We start from the raw sequence: 17,032 nt of genomic DNA on the forward strand, positions 1-17,032 counted from the left end.
CTGTGGTTGTTTATGACCCATACATGCAGCCTGGCTGTACTCCTCCAGTGCTGTGCTAACCCCTGCAAGTTATGTGGGTCGTCAGGGCTGCCCCTGCTCATTAGTTTTCATCATTGAATGCTTCCCGTTCTGACTGTGCCCTCACAGTGCTCGCGTTTGGCCCTCAGTGTTAAACGGCAGCCCTAATGCAATACACGTCTGGCCCGAGTCATGACCTGGTGTCAGACAACGAAGGCGGTATGACCTCCTCAGGCGATTACCGCATGTAGAATTCCAAACAGCAGCTCTGTGCCCGAGACCTTCAAATGCAGCTCCTTGGACAAGTGCCCAAAAGGCTTCATCTGATGGATTTATCCAGATCTCCATCCAAAAGCCTGAAGAACGGGGAGTTTTGTAGACTGTTTAGAGACAGAATTAATGAGCTCCATTATTTGTTCCTCTACTTTAGCCACTGCAGTGGCAACAATTCATTCTGTAGTAATGTAGCTTTGAGCAAAATGTGACTGCATACAATATAGTAATCTGATCTACATAAATTCAAAGTGCACTGGTTGTACCATAACTTCAAACAGCATGGCTTGTTCTTCATACTTCATTGACCAAACATGCCTGTGTTATTTTTATCGGTACAGGGTTTAAACATTTAATGAGGCACTGAGTCGAAAAAATATGCAAAAGAATATGCATAACTTTTTAGAAGAATAGCATATAGAATTCCCCTGATACATTTCTAGAAAGATCACAGTTTTTTTTTTACAAAATCATTTTTTACAAAATCATTTTTTTTACAAAATCAATCATCATATTTTATCACTTTTTTGTATCACAAGTGAAGAGCATCAGAATTTCTGATTTACCATTTAAAATATTCATTAATCCACTTAAATATTCATACTGCTGGAAAGGCACGCTTTACACTTTTAGAAGAAGGTTGAGAAATCTAGAATTCTTCCAGAACTTTCACATAGGGAAGACCCATTAAGCTCTTGTGGGCTGAAATGAATTATATACGTTCATGACGTTACTAAATTCTAATTTCCATGCCGGTTTGAAAGTTCAAACTTAAACTTTTTAGCACTTTGCCAAGAAGGGTTAGCCAAATAACTGTTCTAAGTGTGTAAGCGGCTTACACCAAATGCCTTGGCAAACCTCGGCAAACCTCATCTTGGGGGAGACGCTGTTAGGTTTAACTCACGTTAGGAGTGTTCTCCTCCATGACCTACTGAGCTTCAGCTTGGCACTCTCAACATCTGCTGCTGCTTTTAAAACATTAAACCAAGACACTGTGTTAAGTCTTGTCACCTCACTGCGAACATCAGTGTTCCGGCTGAATTACCACACACCACTTTCAGAGACCGGGGAGAAAAAAAATACTATCTGAGTGACTGTGGTCCCGCAAGTGGGAACAGAAGGATTACACAGAAAATGTGGGTCAGGCAGGAGGCGCAATAACAATGACCCACCGGCAGGTTCTGTCTTGATGTGATCAGGGTGCAGTGATAAAGAGGAGGATGAGGAAGAAAAGGAGGGGGGAGAAGAAGGGGAAGGATAAGGACCTGCTGGTATAATGTTGGCCTTTGACAACAGCTCATAATTTATGATCCTTTTTTACGCTGACAGTTCTCTATTTGTCTCTTCTCTTTCCTCCAACTCCTTTCCCCCTATTCCTCTAAATCACTAACTGTTTCTCTCTCCTCTCTCTCTCCAGGCTGTGGATCATGGCAGAGTGGCAAAGACAATGCATCTGAGGCCCCGTGGCAAAGCCTCCCCACGGGGAGCATTTGCCGGGCATGGGGGCTTCTTCGGCCACTGACCCCGTGTCCCAGTGATTAATGGCTCCAAACTCCTCGCCTCTGCACTCCTCCTGCACCACAACACCTCCACCACCTCCCTCTACCCCACCTTGCTTTTCTTCTTTATTTATCTCTTTCACTTTGTTTCCCCCTCACATGACCCAGAAACTTGCAACCGGACCGTTCACCTCGGCGAGCAATTCCTCAGACAGCCGACACTAACTGGCACAGACAGGCCCCCAGATCTGAAGATAAAGTAGCCTCATCTTCTCCATATCACCGCGTGGTCTATAGCTGGATCATGACGGCTTAGCCACAGGAGCCAGGTAAAGGCAGCCGTCCTGGAGAGATCAATGGAACTGCGTTGACTAATGTGTAGAGGGACTCCTTCGGTCACCCAGTCTAGAGAACAACTCTGTCATTGAGCAGCTACTCTCTTTCTCTCTCTCTCTCTCTGTCTATCTTATGCCATTTCTCTCTCCAACTCTGATAGATGTATGCTTCTGCCGCATCATTTAGAGGCAAACATTATTGAGAAAGAACATATTTCAAACTGAGACACGTGTTGCCATGACTCAAGTCTGATGGCTGGCCGGAAATTTGATTGATCAAGAAAGGACAGAAAAAAAAGAGCGCAGACTAAGACGCTACCGCTGTGACCTTGTCTTGACCTTGACCTGTGCCAGGGTTGTTGTTGTCGTCACGTGGTTGGTGGCCCTCGTCATGGTGTTGCCACCTCCAGACAAGCGCCACGTGTGTCTCACCACCATAGTCATCATGACCAGCATGGCCTTCATGGACGCCTACCTGGTGGAGCAGAACCAGGGGCCACGCAAGATTGGCGTGTGCATCATTGTGCTGGTGGGCGACTTCTGCTTCCTGATCGTGCTCCGCTACGTGGCGGTGTGGGTGGGTGCTGAGGTGCGAACGGCCCGCCGTGGCTACGCCATGATCCTCTGGTTCCTCTACATCTTCGTCCTGGAGATCAAGCTCTACTTCGTGTTCCAGAACTGCAAGGCCGACCGCAAGAGCCTGGAGGTGGTGGCCCGCAAGGCGCTCACACTGCTGCTCTCGATATGCGTCCCGGGGCTCTACCTGATCTTGGTCGCGCTGGACAGCATGGAGTACGTCCGCACCTTCCGCAAGAAGGAGGATATGCGGGGCCGTCTCTTCTGGGTCGCTCTGGACCTTCTGGATCTGTTGGACATCCAGGCCAACCTATGGGAGCCGCAGCGGACAGGCCTGCCCATCTGGGCAGAGGGCCTGATGTTCTTCTACTGCTACATCCTGCTGCTCATACTTCCCTGCGTGTCCCTGAGCGAGATCACTGTCCAGGGCGAGCAGGTGTCGCCGCAGAAGATGATGCTCTACCCGGTGCTGAGCCTGGTCACCATCAACGTGGTGACCATCCTGATCCGCGGTGTAAATATGGTGCTCTTCCAGGACAGCCGCGTCTCCACCATCTTTGTGGGCAAGAACGTAGTGGCCATCGCCACCAAGGCCTGCACCTTCCTGGAGTACCGGCGGCAGGTGAAGGAGCTTCCACCACCGGGTGCCTCCGGCATAGCTCTGGAGCTTCAACAGAACTCAGTGCCACACGGCCAGGCACTGCCCAACGCCACCAGTCTGCCACACGAACCCACACCCGCCCAGGAGATCATCGACACATGACCGGGGCAGAGCCGACTGATTGACACTCATGGCTGCCAGTCGGCATTCTTCCTGCTGACTGTGGGCACCACTGATTGGATAGGTCCTGGTTTGGGGGGATGGGTTGATCACTGCGGACTAAGGACACCCCAGTCATAAGCCTGGTATGCGTTACAAAGTTGGCCTTTCTACACTGTCTATCAAAGCTAGAAAACAAAACAGACTCTAGTATCTCCGGTCAAATCCTACTAAAAAAAGACTTGACGACCAGACTGATATGATGAAGCTCTGCTATATGTCACTGATGTGAGATGTGTTTTTAATTGTGTGAACATTTTTTCTAAAAAAATGAAATGAAAACTAGTGAAAGAAAGCTTGTTCGACAGACCCTTTTTTCTGATCCAGAATGATAGTTTAAAATCTTTTTTAATTTGATGGTCCTGTGAGAGTTACCAATGACACGTTTACCTGTAAGATCTCTCTGTTTTCTTTTGTAATGCAACTGACAGGGCATACAGAACTCACTTCTCAATTGTAGACAGGAATTTGAAAAGAGAAATGGGAAAGGGACTGCTCAACAAATAGGAGAAAATTCAGAGTGAAAGGCTGAGAAGATGAAAGAAAGGAACTAACAGAGGGAGAATTAAGAATCCCCCCTCTGGAATTAAGAATCTGGAACAGCTCTAGAAGGAAGGTCTAAGGAAGCATTTTTGTCAGAGGTCCCCATATTTTAAGTCTTTGTGATGGAATGCTGAAAAGAGGCTCAGGAGATCAGCAACATCCTCTGACATGATATATATATGTGTGTGTGTGTGTGTGTGTGTGTGTGTGTTTCTGAGGGGCTTTTGCAAAGTCGTGTTGTAAAGAGTTATAAAGAGGAGAGGGAGGGAGTTAGGAGGAGAGGATAAAACTGGTAGCCATTAACATTCTGGTTAGAACATAGATGGTAAAAATATCGCCGAAAACTATACATCATAACACTGAATATTATTATTATTATTATAATTACTACTGGTGTATGTACATTTTGAGTTGGAAGAGTGTTTTAATAAAATATGGAAAAGAGTGAGACTTCAACAATAAACACTTTATCACTGTTTATTTTGCACTACTCCTCAAGTCCTACCTGAAGGGCAAAAGTCACCTACCTGAAGGGCAAAAGTCACATTGCGGCCTAAGTATTTCAAGTGGCGCATGTTTGTTCGAGCTTTCCTTGTGAGTCTTTGTCAATCGAGCACGGCGTGCTACTGTCAGGATAAACACCAGCTCAAGCATCACTAATGTACAAACGCTACACGTCAGCAGAACCAGACGGCAACGGAGAAACTAAATAGCGGACTTGGGAATAGAATAAATTACCTGTAGTGGCATCAGCAGGCGATCACCTTTCCGCACCTCCTAGCGTGGTGCGATACATCCCGCCCATAAATCACAGAGAAACCGAGCCCATCAGGAAATTAATTGTGCTCCCTCCATATGTAATAGGCTTGTGAAAGCGCTGGTCCTCTGATTTACTCGGCATCCATGACTTCCTGAAATATTTTCAATTTCGACAACGGTAATTCAGCGTTCGTGCATTACAAGCCAAGGTGAGCAAGGGAGTTTCCTAGGGAGATGTTGACTAACCGGCATGCTGATGGTACGGTTTCTCCACTTGGCTGCTCCCCCCACTTTCCCCAGGGCCCGAAAGGCCCAATCACTTGACTGTTCTCCCGACTGCCTGTATCACAAATTCAGGGGCTGTGTGTGCCTTCTCTATACATACATTATGCTCATACATACATTAGCTCAGCGTCAGTGCTTTTCAAAGAGTGTCTGTCGAAAGTCTGAGACACCTGCAGGACCACCCATAAACACACACACACACACACACACACACACACTGATTAGGGCCTATAACTTGTCTATTTAGAAAACATCTCACAAATACATAATTAGTTACCTACCCTAAGGTATTTTGTATTGTGTTTTATTCATTTAATGTCAGCAACCAGATCGCTCTCCACTTCCCAAATCGCATCCTACAATCCATCACAAAAGTAATGAAGACAAATAGGTGTCCTCAACTTATCCATAGTGATGTATCACAGAATTCACTGTGCATACCACAAGTCTACACTTTGTTGTCAACAAAGAGCACAAATGGGATCTTTCATGCAGGCCACACATAACACACATTAATATTAAAAATGTGTTTCATAGTTACTCAGGGGTCAGTCCGCCTTATTCAGTTGGGAAGTGAAAAGGACGCTGGTACAAATTGAAACCTAACAATGGCATTGTTCCAAACATTAATATTAAAAACATGTTTCATAGTTGCTCAGAGATCAGTGCGCCTCTTATTCAGTTAGTGGAGAGGACACTGGTACAAATTGAGATCTAACAATGGTATCCTTACAAACATTAATATTAAATACATGTTTCATAGTTGCTCAGTTGGGAAGTGGAAAGGACGTGGGTACAAATCGAGACCTAATAATGGCACCTACACAATTGATATTCTTGGCCCTTGTGTTGTCCTTGTCTGCATTGTAATGTAATGCTTGGCAAGACTGAGACACTATCCAAGGAGGCAGATCAATTGAACAGACTTCTCTTGATCAGCCAGAGGTTACCACCATCTTCCAAGGATATTCTGTCATAAAGTGCCAACAGTTATTCTTCGCAGAAATTTGTTTCTAATGATTCCCCACTACACAGAATTCTGACATTCTGTTGGGAAATGCAATTTTAATCCTATGAGCGATATGCAATCTTTTTTGATGCCAATACAGACCAAAAAACACAATTGGTATTTTAAAACAAATGTTATGTTCTGATCCTGTGGATCATAAGAAGTAGTAGTATACAGTAGTCCCACATTTCAAGTGATAATCCCTATTAGGACCAGGGTAGTAAGTTTTATAGTAGTAGATTATTGCCTAATCATAGGCCATGGTCCCATTTATTAGGTCTTGTTAAACTGCTAATGAAAACTAGCTGGTTTGTGAGGGTCCCACATACCTTGTAAAGAGCAGACCTTACAGACCTTAGGCCTTCTTAAAATCATTGATGCTTTATATACAGTTAGGGCAGCTCTCCCCAGACTATTAGAAAACTGTTAGCTACCTGTATTGCTTTTCTCATGTTAGCACTTCAAACGAATCCAACCACCATTGAAATGTGCTAATTTCAAGGACATGCATGGCCTACAACAGTGCCGCTAACAAGCTGCCCCCTTAGTTCCTTCTCCCTACACAAGGGTAAGAGGACAACTCCATGTTGACGTCTAATGATGTCTAATGAATTCCATGTTGAAGACTAATGATGACATCATCATGGACATCTGCCGTTGATAATGATTTATGGATTACCACATACCACCAAACGTCTCAATCTACCTTAATGTGTTCATAAAAATCTGACACCAAGATGGCTCCTCTCTCACTCCTCCTACCCTAATGCAAACTGAAGATGCAGCACTCTCAACACACACACGGACACACACACACACACACACACACACACACACACACACACACACACGGACACGCACACACACACGGACACACACACACACACACACACGGACACGCACACACACATGGACACGCACACACACACGGACACACACACACACACACGGACACACACGGACACGCACACACAACATAAATCTACAGATGGCCTGCAAATGTCTGTGCTGGCATCCCTCCAGCTCTAATGCACATACTCAGCAGATGAGTGATGCCCCTAAATGCTTTAACCTCACTGACACAAATCGCACAGATGCCAGGACACGATCGCACCACACAAGGCAAACCCAAGGAAATGCCTACCGTCTGAAATATGCCTTACCTGTGTCCAGCTCCAGCAAATCACAATATTTTGTCTGCATCATTCACAGGGCTGGGCTGGGCTGTGTAAAATCATAGTTTTACAATTGCACCAAAGGGTATAAGCAAATAGGTACATTTACATACTTTGCGTTAAGCTAACAATATTTTGTTTAAGGTAGGTAAAAGGCAGTGAATCAGGCCCCATGTTTCCAATTCCTTTTGGTGTTTTTAGAATACCACTTTTATCTATCCAGGTCTTCAGAACCTGACCCGTCAACTGAATTAAGGACAAAATTATTTCCCAAAAGAAATAGGTGATGCCATGGTGTCGAATGTAGACGGATGTCATCATATACAGTAGAGGAGTGAGATTTCTGCATGTAGGCCTACCTTAAGATTAAATCCTACAGTCCTTTTCACTTTCAGATATGCCACCTCCACAATTACGACACATACTATTTTTACTAAAGCACCGCATTCATTATAATACATTTCACAACACCTGCCGAGGACATGAAGTGTGACGGGAGCATAAGTTACCTGAAAGTTTGCTACCAGCCAAGCATTTGTCAAGTAATGCGATATCCATCATGTTTGTTGCAAATGAGGTGCCATGTTCCTCCGACAGACGGCTTCCCCCGGGCGGACCAGAAAGGCCAATTTGCTCACACTGATGACAACAAGATCAGCTTTCCCCCTCGGGGTGTCAAGTGTGCTCATTGCATTGAATTTGGTGGAAAAGTGGCGATGAATTCCTAACAGTGTTATCGATGTACTTAGCTTTTTCTAGCCTCCCACAGGAATCCAAGCAAGTAAAGCAGAAGGATCTCCTCAGTTAAGTAGAAGGCCACATTCCTGGTAATCTTAGGGAACAGGTCTTGTTTCTGTGACAAAATGAGGACTGTTAATGAACACCGTTTATTGCTGATCCAGACTGTGTTTACACAGACTTAAAACAGCATTGCCTCAGTTCATGCTGTTTGCAATTGAACAAATGAATCATTCTGCTACGTAAAGGACTTTCCACTACAAGAGGTGCAATGGTTTTCATTATAACAAAGTGTTAATTGAATGCCCACATTTTTAGTTGTTGTTCCCAGAGAAAAAAACAACAACATGAATAGCACGGCAGGCAACAGGCAGGCTTTTAAAGTGGCTTCTAGCTTTTTTAGCTGAATCCATGAGTTAGTTCGGGGTAGCCTAATAGTGGCCTAGCCTATACTGTCTCAACAAAAAACTCAACTATGAGAATTCCTTGACAGACAAATCACATACATATAGAATAATCTACCCTTTTAATATTTGAAAAATGAGGACAAATGTCACTTACGGTCGAGATCTTTCCAGTGATAAAACCTGTTCACTCCACAAGGCTCCAAGAAAAAGGAGTTAGGCTCGTTAGAGCGTACAAGGAACAGCAGGAGCGTTGAGAACTGAAAGGCGTTAACTCCTTGGTCAAAAAGGCGAATATGAATGATGACTTAAAATGACTTCTATTCTAGAAATGTAGAATGAAGGTAGAATGAATTGTTTTGCCTTCAGTATCATCAGGCCTATGTTAGTGTGATGTCAGGTGAATATAACAGCATCTGCTTACTCACAACTATTAAACATTTCTCAGAGATAAGGTGGTTAAATGATTACTGAGTTTTGGGCGCCACTTGCTGGTTGTCAAGGGAACAGCACATAACTTTTTACCTGTAATTTTACCTGTAGGCCTAGCTGACACAATGTTAATATTTGTACATGTAGGCATATCCTTTATTTAGCTATGATATGATGTGTCCAATTCCAAATCAGAGCTGCAATTTCACAGGGGCCTGTGGTGTTGTGCACTTGGAAAAATATGGGCTACAAATGGCCATGAAAAGAACAGTTTCTTACCACTTGTGCATGTGGAGACTGAGGTGCATCAAGTAGGATTCGGCAATAGCATACGCTCTCCTTTTCTTGGGCTCTTAGACTTGGTAAACTCAGCTCGGAGTCCAGATTCACAAGGATGGGAGGATTTAGTAGACCACAGACAACAGCCTTCTTGCTGACGTCACAGCTCTGGTTAGCTAGGCTAATCTTTAATCCTCATTGTAATTTATGTTATTTATTGGCTAATGATATAACACATCAAAGTCCCTGTGTTCTTCATTTTCAAATATGGCAGTAAAAATTATATTGCATATTCATGAGGCGTGTCTATAAAATGACCATTGGCTTCGCAATTGTGGGAGTTTGTAAATATGCCTATGATGGAAGCACTACTTTGTACTTGTTGAAAAATAATTATAATAGAAAATGTATGTGTTTGTTCCTTTGTATCATTGCTATTTGTAGTGACCTGCTTGTGTGAAATATACTCTAATACTGTATATCGGATGATCAAGTGACCACATTCTCGCTGCATCCAAAACCCAGTCTGGTTTCATCACACTCACTACATTGTTTTAATTCCTGAAGAGAGTCTGGGTACTCTTGGGAAATGGGCCCAACCTAACCCATCACACTTCCCCTAACGTTTACAAACTGATAATGAACCACATCGACAGTTAGTTAAGAATGCTTGCTGCATAAATCTACACATTCTTCTGACTGCAATTTTTGATGTGTGCAGGCTACTACCGTTCACCACCGCCACTTTCAATTTCGGAACTAACGTCGGAACTTGACGCCGATTGGCCCACCATCCGGGAGAGAGGAGCCAGACTATAGTATGTCAGTGAAATGAAAATGAGTGGAGATACTAGGTGGGCAGGGTCAGGCTATCCAAAAGCCCCAAATTGATTTAATCTGCATTTGGCTAAATGGGAACTTCTCAAGGGGAACAATACTTGGGCTCTTAGTAAAAAAGGTTTCATATTCAGCAGAATTCTCCCTCCCACACGTTTTTTTTAGCAAATGAAACCATGAAAACATTAAGACACAAATTGATTCAAACTAACTGAAAGCATTTCCAATCAAATACATTGTCAATAAAATAACAAAATCAGTGTTGTATATGGGAACTCATACACTGAGAATACTATTTTATGAGGGAATCTATTAGGAACACTGTTGCAATCACACAATTTATGGTAGACTATAGGGCATTAGCCCATCCTAACAACAACAAAAAGATTGTGTATATGTGCAAAATGGGTACACATTTGGTATCAATTTAATGTATTCAAAAGGGGTAAACTGCATGGGCCATCTCAGACTTCTCGCCATCTTGTTTTTACAGTTAACAGGCATAAACAGCCTGCTCTTAATTCATTCCCCTAAGATATAATGATATGCGCAATCATCAAATTAATGCGACAAAATTGGAATAGATGTGTTTCAAGGAGGACTCCTCATTTGCATTCAAGCAGTCCAATCTGCTGTTCTATTCAAGCCTGAAATTTAATCGAGGCATTTCCATCCATGAATCCCCTATCTACCCTGTCTTCACACGTCTACTGATGGCTTACTTGAACATTTCTGAATTACAGTCATAAGACATCACAGTGTTTAAAATGAATGCTTGCTATGCAGGTAGGCCTGAAAAGTTTAAATTAAACACTCACTTTCTATCAAGATCACAGTTTTTGTGCAATGGGCAACACTTTTCTTCAATCCTGTGTCCTATAAGTCCTTGCAGCATCTACAATTCTGAAAGTGGCCAAGACTATAACTGATGTTGGTAACTTGACAGTGCCAAAGTATTTAGTCATTAAGACTAAATATAGGATACCGTCTCTGTTATGTGTTTATAACATATTTATGACATTTAAATCAAAGTTCAAGCACATTTTCACTCAGCAATGTTGAGACAAGTGTTTCTTGACCAAACTTAATGAGTACAGTATAAGATAATGAGAAAATGGGCTAAACTAACCAAATGGTAATGTGACAAAAATAACAGATTTACACACTTGGATAACTAATTTAACACACATGCAACCCACAGAAACAATGAAATGTGTAAATGTCATAATTTAATGACATTTTTGTCTATACATCCCATGTTCTCAATAATTTATTTCACAAATGTACAGGAATTATTTTGCTAGATTTATTATTTTTTTTCACATTATTGCTTAACAGTAAAATGCATTGGTTGGATATGTCCATTATAGCAAGACAATACATTCATATAAGGTATACAGATGTCTTCAGTTATATTTTACTGTAACTAACTTTACATTAAATATATTAATTTATTAAATTATTCATTATGTTTTTATGTATATTAGATCATTTATCACTGACAGGACTCCACCACATTGAGCTCACAGTGCATAGGGTCGCATTCAATCAGTAGAATTACATCCCTTTCCCCTCAGTATATATCCCACACAGTAGTTCATATTTAAGTGTGTGTGTGTGCGTCTGTCCACAGTTATTCACTGTTTTTATTTATTTTCATACAATCTGAATACGCAGAGCTACAATATTTATGGCATCTGAATTCTACTTGATTTTGTTTATTTCTCTTTTAACTCTTTTTTTAAAAAGTGAGTGATGATATCAACATACACTGCTAAATATCCAGTGAAACATTACAGAGTGTGTTGGTGTGTGTATGAGAACAGATGAAGAGAAATAACACACGCTCACACACAAAATGGTGGGAAGTCGTTTACAGAGGAGGTGACCACACAAACTATTGGGCACAGGGTCTGGTTGCATTCAGAAAAAAAAAGAAATACAAAAAACGGTCAACCTACCACTTACAACTAATATTCTGTAAAGATAACCATTCAAGGAACCCAAAAAAAATCACTTACTCTTTTTATTTTTTGCTTTCGAACAAAATTTTTCAATATTTACAGGTCAAGAAACGCTTCAAGAAATGACCGCCATGTGATATTTACAGATTGTAGTACTAGAATGGCACAAGATAGAATACCTGCTCAAATAGAAGAACAAAAATTTCTCTCTATACTGTAATAATACATTAGAGTGACAGAGATATAGGTTTGGCCTGGGCAGTACAAATGAGCACGGAGACTTAACTGACACCTGTTACCTCACTTCCTGTGTGGTCACTTCCTCCAAAATCGGTAGCAGCTGAGACATAAACCCCCCACGCCAAAAGAAAAATAATAAATACCGATATGTATAGTTATATACACACACAATAGAATTTCATCACAAATCAACACAGTCAATTCCATCACACACAAATAAGAGGAGGTTCCTCCGCGGAGTGCATGCATCCATTCAATGGACCAAGAGCAGAGGCAGACGCAGAGAGAGTAGAGGTCGTACAAGGTCACCTGGCAAGGAGCTGAATAGCTCCACCTGCATAGACAACTTCTGGAACTTTCTGCCCTTTTTTCTCAGCCATCAGGAGAGGAAAACCCCCCGGCAATCTGTGATCATCTTGCTGTCTGGGCTTCCAAAATGACAAATGCCACCCCCCTCCACCACCCCATGGCACAGAGCTTGCCCAGTGCAGTACAGTGCTTTTAATTGTATCGACCACCTTTCCCCTCCCTTCAGTTCTGTCCAGGATGTGATTGCATAAACCAGACTAGCACCGGCCTGCACCGGCCCTCTGGTGACACGATGGTGGAGGGGAAAGGGGGTGGGGGGCCAGGACGGAAAAGGTCAAAGGTCAGGGTCAGGCAGAGCCAAGTAGCCAGGCGCTGGTGACTTTGCCCAATCGGGTCCCCCTCCCCGCCCCTACGCCCGCACCCCCGACACAGCCCAGGTCCCTCTACAGGTTGGTTTTTGCATCATGAGGTGAGACGTCTGGATTGCTGTGCTGCTTGTAGCTGCCACTTTGTGTAAAGAGAGGACCAGGTGGGCACTTCAGGGAGGGGAAAAGCTAGGGGACGGGGGCAGGGGAGGAACACTACAGTTGCAACTGTGCACCCTCCCCCCCACCCCACAACCCCTCCTCCTCCTAACCCACCTCCAGAAAGAGTTCCCATCATGCATTGCAGACACAGATGTGCTCTTTGAGACTGTGCTCATGGTGGGGATGGGAGGTGGAGACGAGGAAAGTAGACAGGATGAGGTCCCTCAAAACCAAAATAAAACACATACCCACGCGCACGCATTCTCGCACATTACAACCAGTCGTGCACACATAAGAGGAAGCACTGATTGGATGGGAGGACTGCTTTGCTTTGTTTTTAAAGTGCAAATATCTACATGTAAATTCCACAACAAGAGAACATCACCAAACTCCTCCACCCTTTTACTTGGGGGGAGGGGTGTATGAAGCTCATTTAATTCCCTGATTTCCAAAAAACAGGTTTAGAACTCTAAAAGAAAAAAAAAGAAAACAAAAGAAAAAACAGCCCAAGCAGAGTAGGGGATATTTACTCTCCTTGTGCCCCCAAAGTGGGCAAGAGGTCAAGCAGCTCGCTTCAGGACGAGAGCCCTGGCTCTACATCAACTATTACAATAACAAAACAAACAAACAAAAAAGAGCGACAAAATAAAATACTACTAAAATAACACTATACCCTTTGGAGTCAGTCCGTCAGTCTGAACAAATCCCACCAGGACTGTATAAATCGGTGCTGCCTTTCTCCTCCACTCAGAAAATTAACCAAAAATTGCCCTTACCAGATTCCACCTCTGTCCTGGCATGCAGATGTGTGTGGTGTTGTGCAGCTGGTAAATGATGACAACTATTTCTTGACAAAAAAAGAATATAACTGATGAAAGATCACCCAATAGAATCACTGCAAGTTGAGGTCTCCCTCCCATTCAAGTGAGTGGTGGGGAATGGAACCAATCGCATTGTCCCGACGTCTACATTTATGTTAATTGCAAATGGATGCTCGATCTGCACTGATTGCATTCTGCCCTGTGATCTTTTTACACAACGCTTATTTCTTTGTTTAGGGGAGAAAAATAAATGACAACAATTCAACTGTATTGATACAAGAGAGATGAGATTTATGATATGTTTAGATCTCCCCTTTGTGAAGTGCTGCAGACTCAAGGCCCCCACTCTCTGAAGTTGTCAAGTGGTGGGCAGAAAAGCAAAAAACAAAACAAAACAAATAATAAAATCATAATAAAAATCACTGAACACTATGGAACAGAAAGTGCCTTGGTGACCAGGGTTATGGGGTATTTGACAAGAGAGAAGAAAAGGAGGACGCATGCAGTTTTATCTTTTTTTGGTTTTGGCAGGAAAGATGATCCATTTGTGGTTGACCTAGAGTCATTAGAAGAGAGAGGAGGAGGAAGAGGAGACGCTGTGGAGGTGGAGAGCTGCCAAGGAGAAGTTCCTCCTTCATGGGATGGAACCGGTTCTTCAGAAGAAAAAGGAAGGAAAGAGAACACAGGTAGGACATGCCGGAGAGGAGAGGAGAGGAGAGGAGAGGAAGGAGGAGGTGGCACTGAGGACTCCCAAACTCTCCATCGTAACGATGAAGACATAACAGGAAACAGGAAAAAAAAAAGACCATGAAAGAAAACCAAACAAGTTCACACAAATATAATCATTTTCTCCCAATTTACATGGAAGAAAAAGACCAACAGGACAAATTATTGGGGGAGGATGAAGGGAAAAAAGAGATAGAAAAAGTGACCGTGAGAACAAGAGACTGAGAGAACAGGAAAGGTAAACATGGGTCCAGTGGGAGTCTCGGATTGAATGAGTATGGGACACCAAGACACTTCACAGCCAATGGTGGTTGGCTGGGTGGTTTTGGTCGTTGGGCGTCGGAGGACATCCGAGGTGGGGTTGGGACAGAGGCCGAGAGGCCGACAAGACAGGTGGTCGAGGCCTGGACGTCTAGAAGTCCCCCTGACACATGGGCAGGTTGACGAAGGTGAAGACGTTGTACTCGATCATAATGGAGAAACAGAGGAACACCGCGTAGAGCAGTAGGACATAGATGCCCAGCTTCAGGTCCAGTTTCCAGTTGTTTACGTGGATCGCCAGAACCTGCGAGAGAATGGGAGGGATGAGTTGTCCGCACAGAATCTCAGAACCAGAACTTCAAGCAGTTTTGGATTTCTAAAGAACCCTCACACTCCCCACAAACATCTAAATCTTCAATAAAGATTCCAACATTCAGTAACCTACTGTAGGTGAGCCCAGACGAATATGTGAGCACATTTGTATTTGCCCAGCATATCCACCTGGCTACCTACCTCACATTCAACTGCAATCAGACTGACTTTTGAGATTATTAGATACATGGTATGCACATCTAGCCGACAAAAAGTTAAAGTATGACAATCCCTACATAGCACTAGATATCCCAGTCCAGACTGTCTGAAGACCAATGAGATATACAGGGTTCCCACTCTAAGTGAAATGTAAAATTCCATGACTTTTCCCTGACAAAAAAACAAAATTTCCATGACTTAATTTTTAATGAAGGGTACAAGATTTGCAGCCGTGTAGCGTTCAAGATTTTTTTTTACTGTTTTCAGAGCGAGAGATGAATAAATTAGTATTGAATGAACAAAGTTGGGCTAACCACAACTACCTAAGCAAGCAGTAAAGCTAATAACCAGATATACACCAATTCTGAATTAAAAAATCCCTGATATTCCATGACTTTGCCCCCAAAATGATACAATTCCCTGACTTTCCATGTCTGGAATAGACTTTCCAAAATTCCATGATATTCCAGAAATTCCATGACCTGTGGGAACCCTGGATATATGTTACACTTTCTAGATCAGGACATATTGATGTCTCTTGATGGCTTGTAGACTTCTGCATGAACATACAGTATATAGAATATCTGAACATCTTCTATGGCTACTGCAGTGTTTTTTTGGGATGTAAGGCTGGCAAGGTTTAGATGTAGAACAGCCTGTACACTTCAACTCCCACAATCCAACAGCCTGTAGACTTCAATTCCCACAGTCTAATGCCCTTGTTGTCCAAGAATACTCAACCTGATGCCCCCTCACTGCATTCCCTTTACAGCCATATAACATAAAGGGTCAGAGAGCTCTCATTGCACCTTAATTAACTCTAGCCCAGTGGAAGAGAGGCTTAGTCTTTCATCAAACTTTTATAAATGAACGTGTGTGTGTGTGACTGAGAGGCTTGACTGGCACATTAAGACTCATTTTCATTAAGTGAGGACTTGATTCCCTCCTAAATTTAGATGTAATTAATGAGGGTGTTTCATTTATTTAGAGACTTCATTTGAACATGATTCTTGATGAAGAGCTAAATTAACTGTCAATCATAATTCTTTCCTTATTTTCTGCTTTGCAAAGAGAACAATCTCTAAAAAGAGAGTCAAAGTAGTGATATTTAAACCCTAAAAACAAACTATTAATATTTCTTTGTGTTGAGCAATTATTACAGACTACAGAGTAATTGGATATGAAGGCCTATACTCTTACTGTATGTCTGTAATATACTTGTATTTTTTGTGCTTTTAGGGTTTAAAGAGCACTACTTATGTGGAAATGAGAGAAGTAAGATCACCGATACGTAAGGTTAATATCATGTTCATTGTGATGCATTTGAATTTGGTGCTGAAGTTACAAAACATGACCACCCAGCACTAATTTTCTGATTGGTGTCGAGAGTGAAATTGCCTTGAGGTCCTTCTTATGAGTTAGCGCGACAACATTCACAGGTTGTACACAATTTGTTTTCCTCAGTTAAAGGAACACGCCACCCAGTCAGTAGTAATATATATGTCCTTACCTTAACTTTCACGAGTTGAGTCATACCTCTCCCGTGTTGGTATGTGCATGGATTCTAAACTCTGTGGTGGATAGGATCTACAATTAGGTGTTAATTAATATTACTACGCTAACGTTGAAGTACTCCCAAGTGCTATTGCGTCACACATTGTAGTTCTCCTG

General features: G+C 42.7%; 2 protein-coding genes across 2 annotated transcripts in view; one reads left to right on the forward strand and one right to left on the reverse strand.

Moving 5' to 3' along the window:
* The first annotated feature begins 2,516 nt into the window (after positions 1-2,516).
* tmem121ab (transmembrane protein 121Ab) lies at positions 2,517-3,464 on the forward strand. The gene has a single exon (XM_076272968.1). It carries the CDS (start codon positions 2,517-2,519, stop codon positions 3,462-3,464), a length of 948 nt encoding a protein of 315 aa, XP_076129083.1.
* Positions 3,465-14,981: 11,517 nt separating this feature from the next.
* slc24a4b (solute carrier family 24 member 4b) overlaps positions 14,982-17,032 on the reverse strand; it is a 48,047-nt gene continuing 45,996 nt past the window's right edge. Inside the window, exon 17 of the mRNA XM_076273220.1 lies at positions 14,982-15,134. Within this exon, the coding sequence (XP_076129335.1) occupies positions 14,982-15,134 (153 nt within the window). The remainder of the gene's footprint in view (positions 15,135-17,032) is intronic.

This window comes from Alosa pseudoharengus, unplaced genomic scaffold, assembly GCF_046254945.1.
Source record: "Alosa pseudoharengus isolate Yale_2024_CS ecotype anadromous, Long Island Sound unplaced genomic scaffold, YU_APseudo_1.1 YU_APseudo_1.1_scf_7, whole genome shotgun sequence".
Taxonomy (NCBI): Eukaryota; Metazoa; Chordata; class Actinopteri; order Clupeiformes; family Clupeidae; genus Alosa; species Alosa pseudoharengus.

Excerpts from the sequence above, each read along its gene's own strand:
- tmem121ab (XM_076272968.1), top strand. The coding sequence starts at position 2,517 with ATGGTGTTGCCACCTCCAGACAAGCGCCACGTGTGTCTCACCACCATA.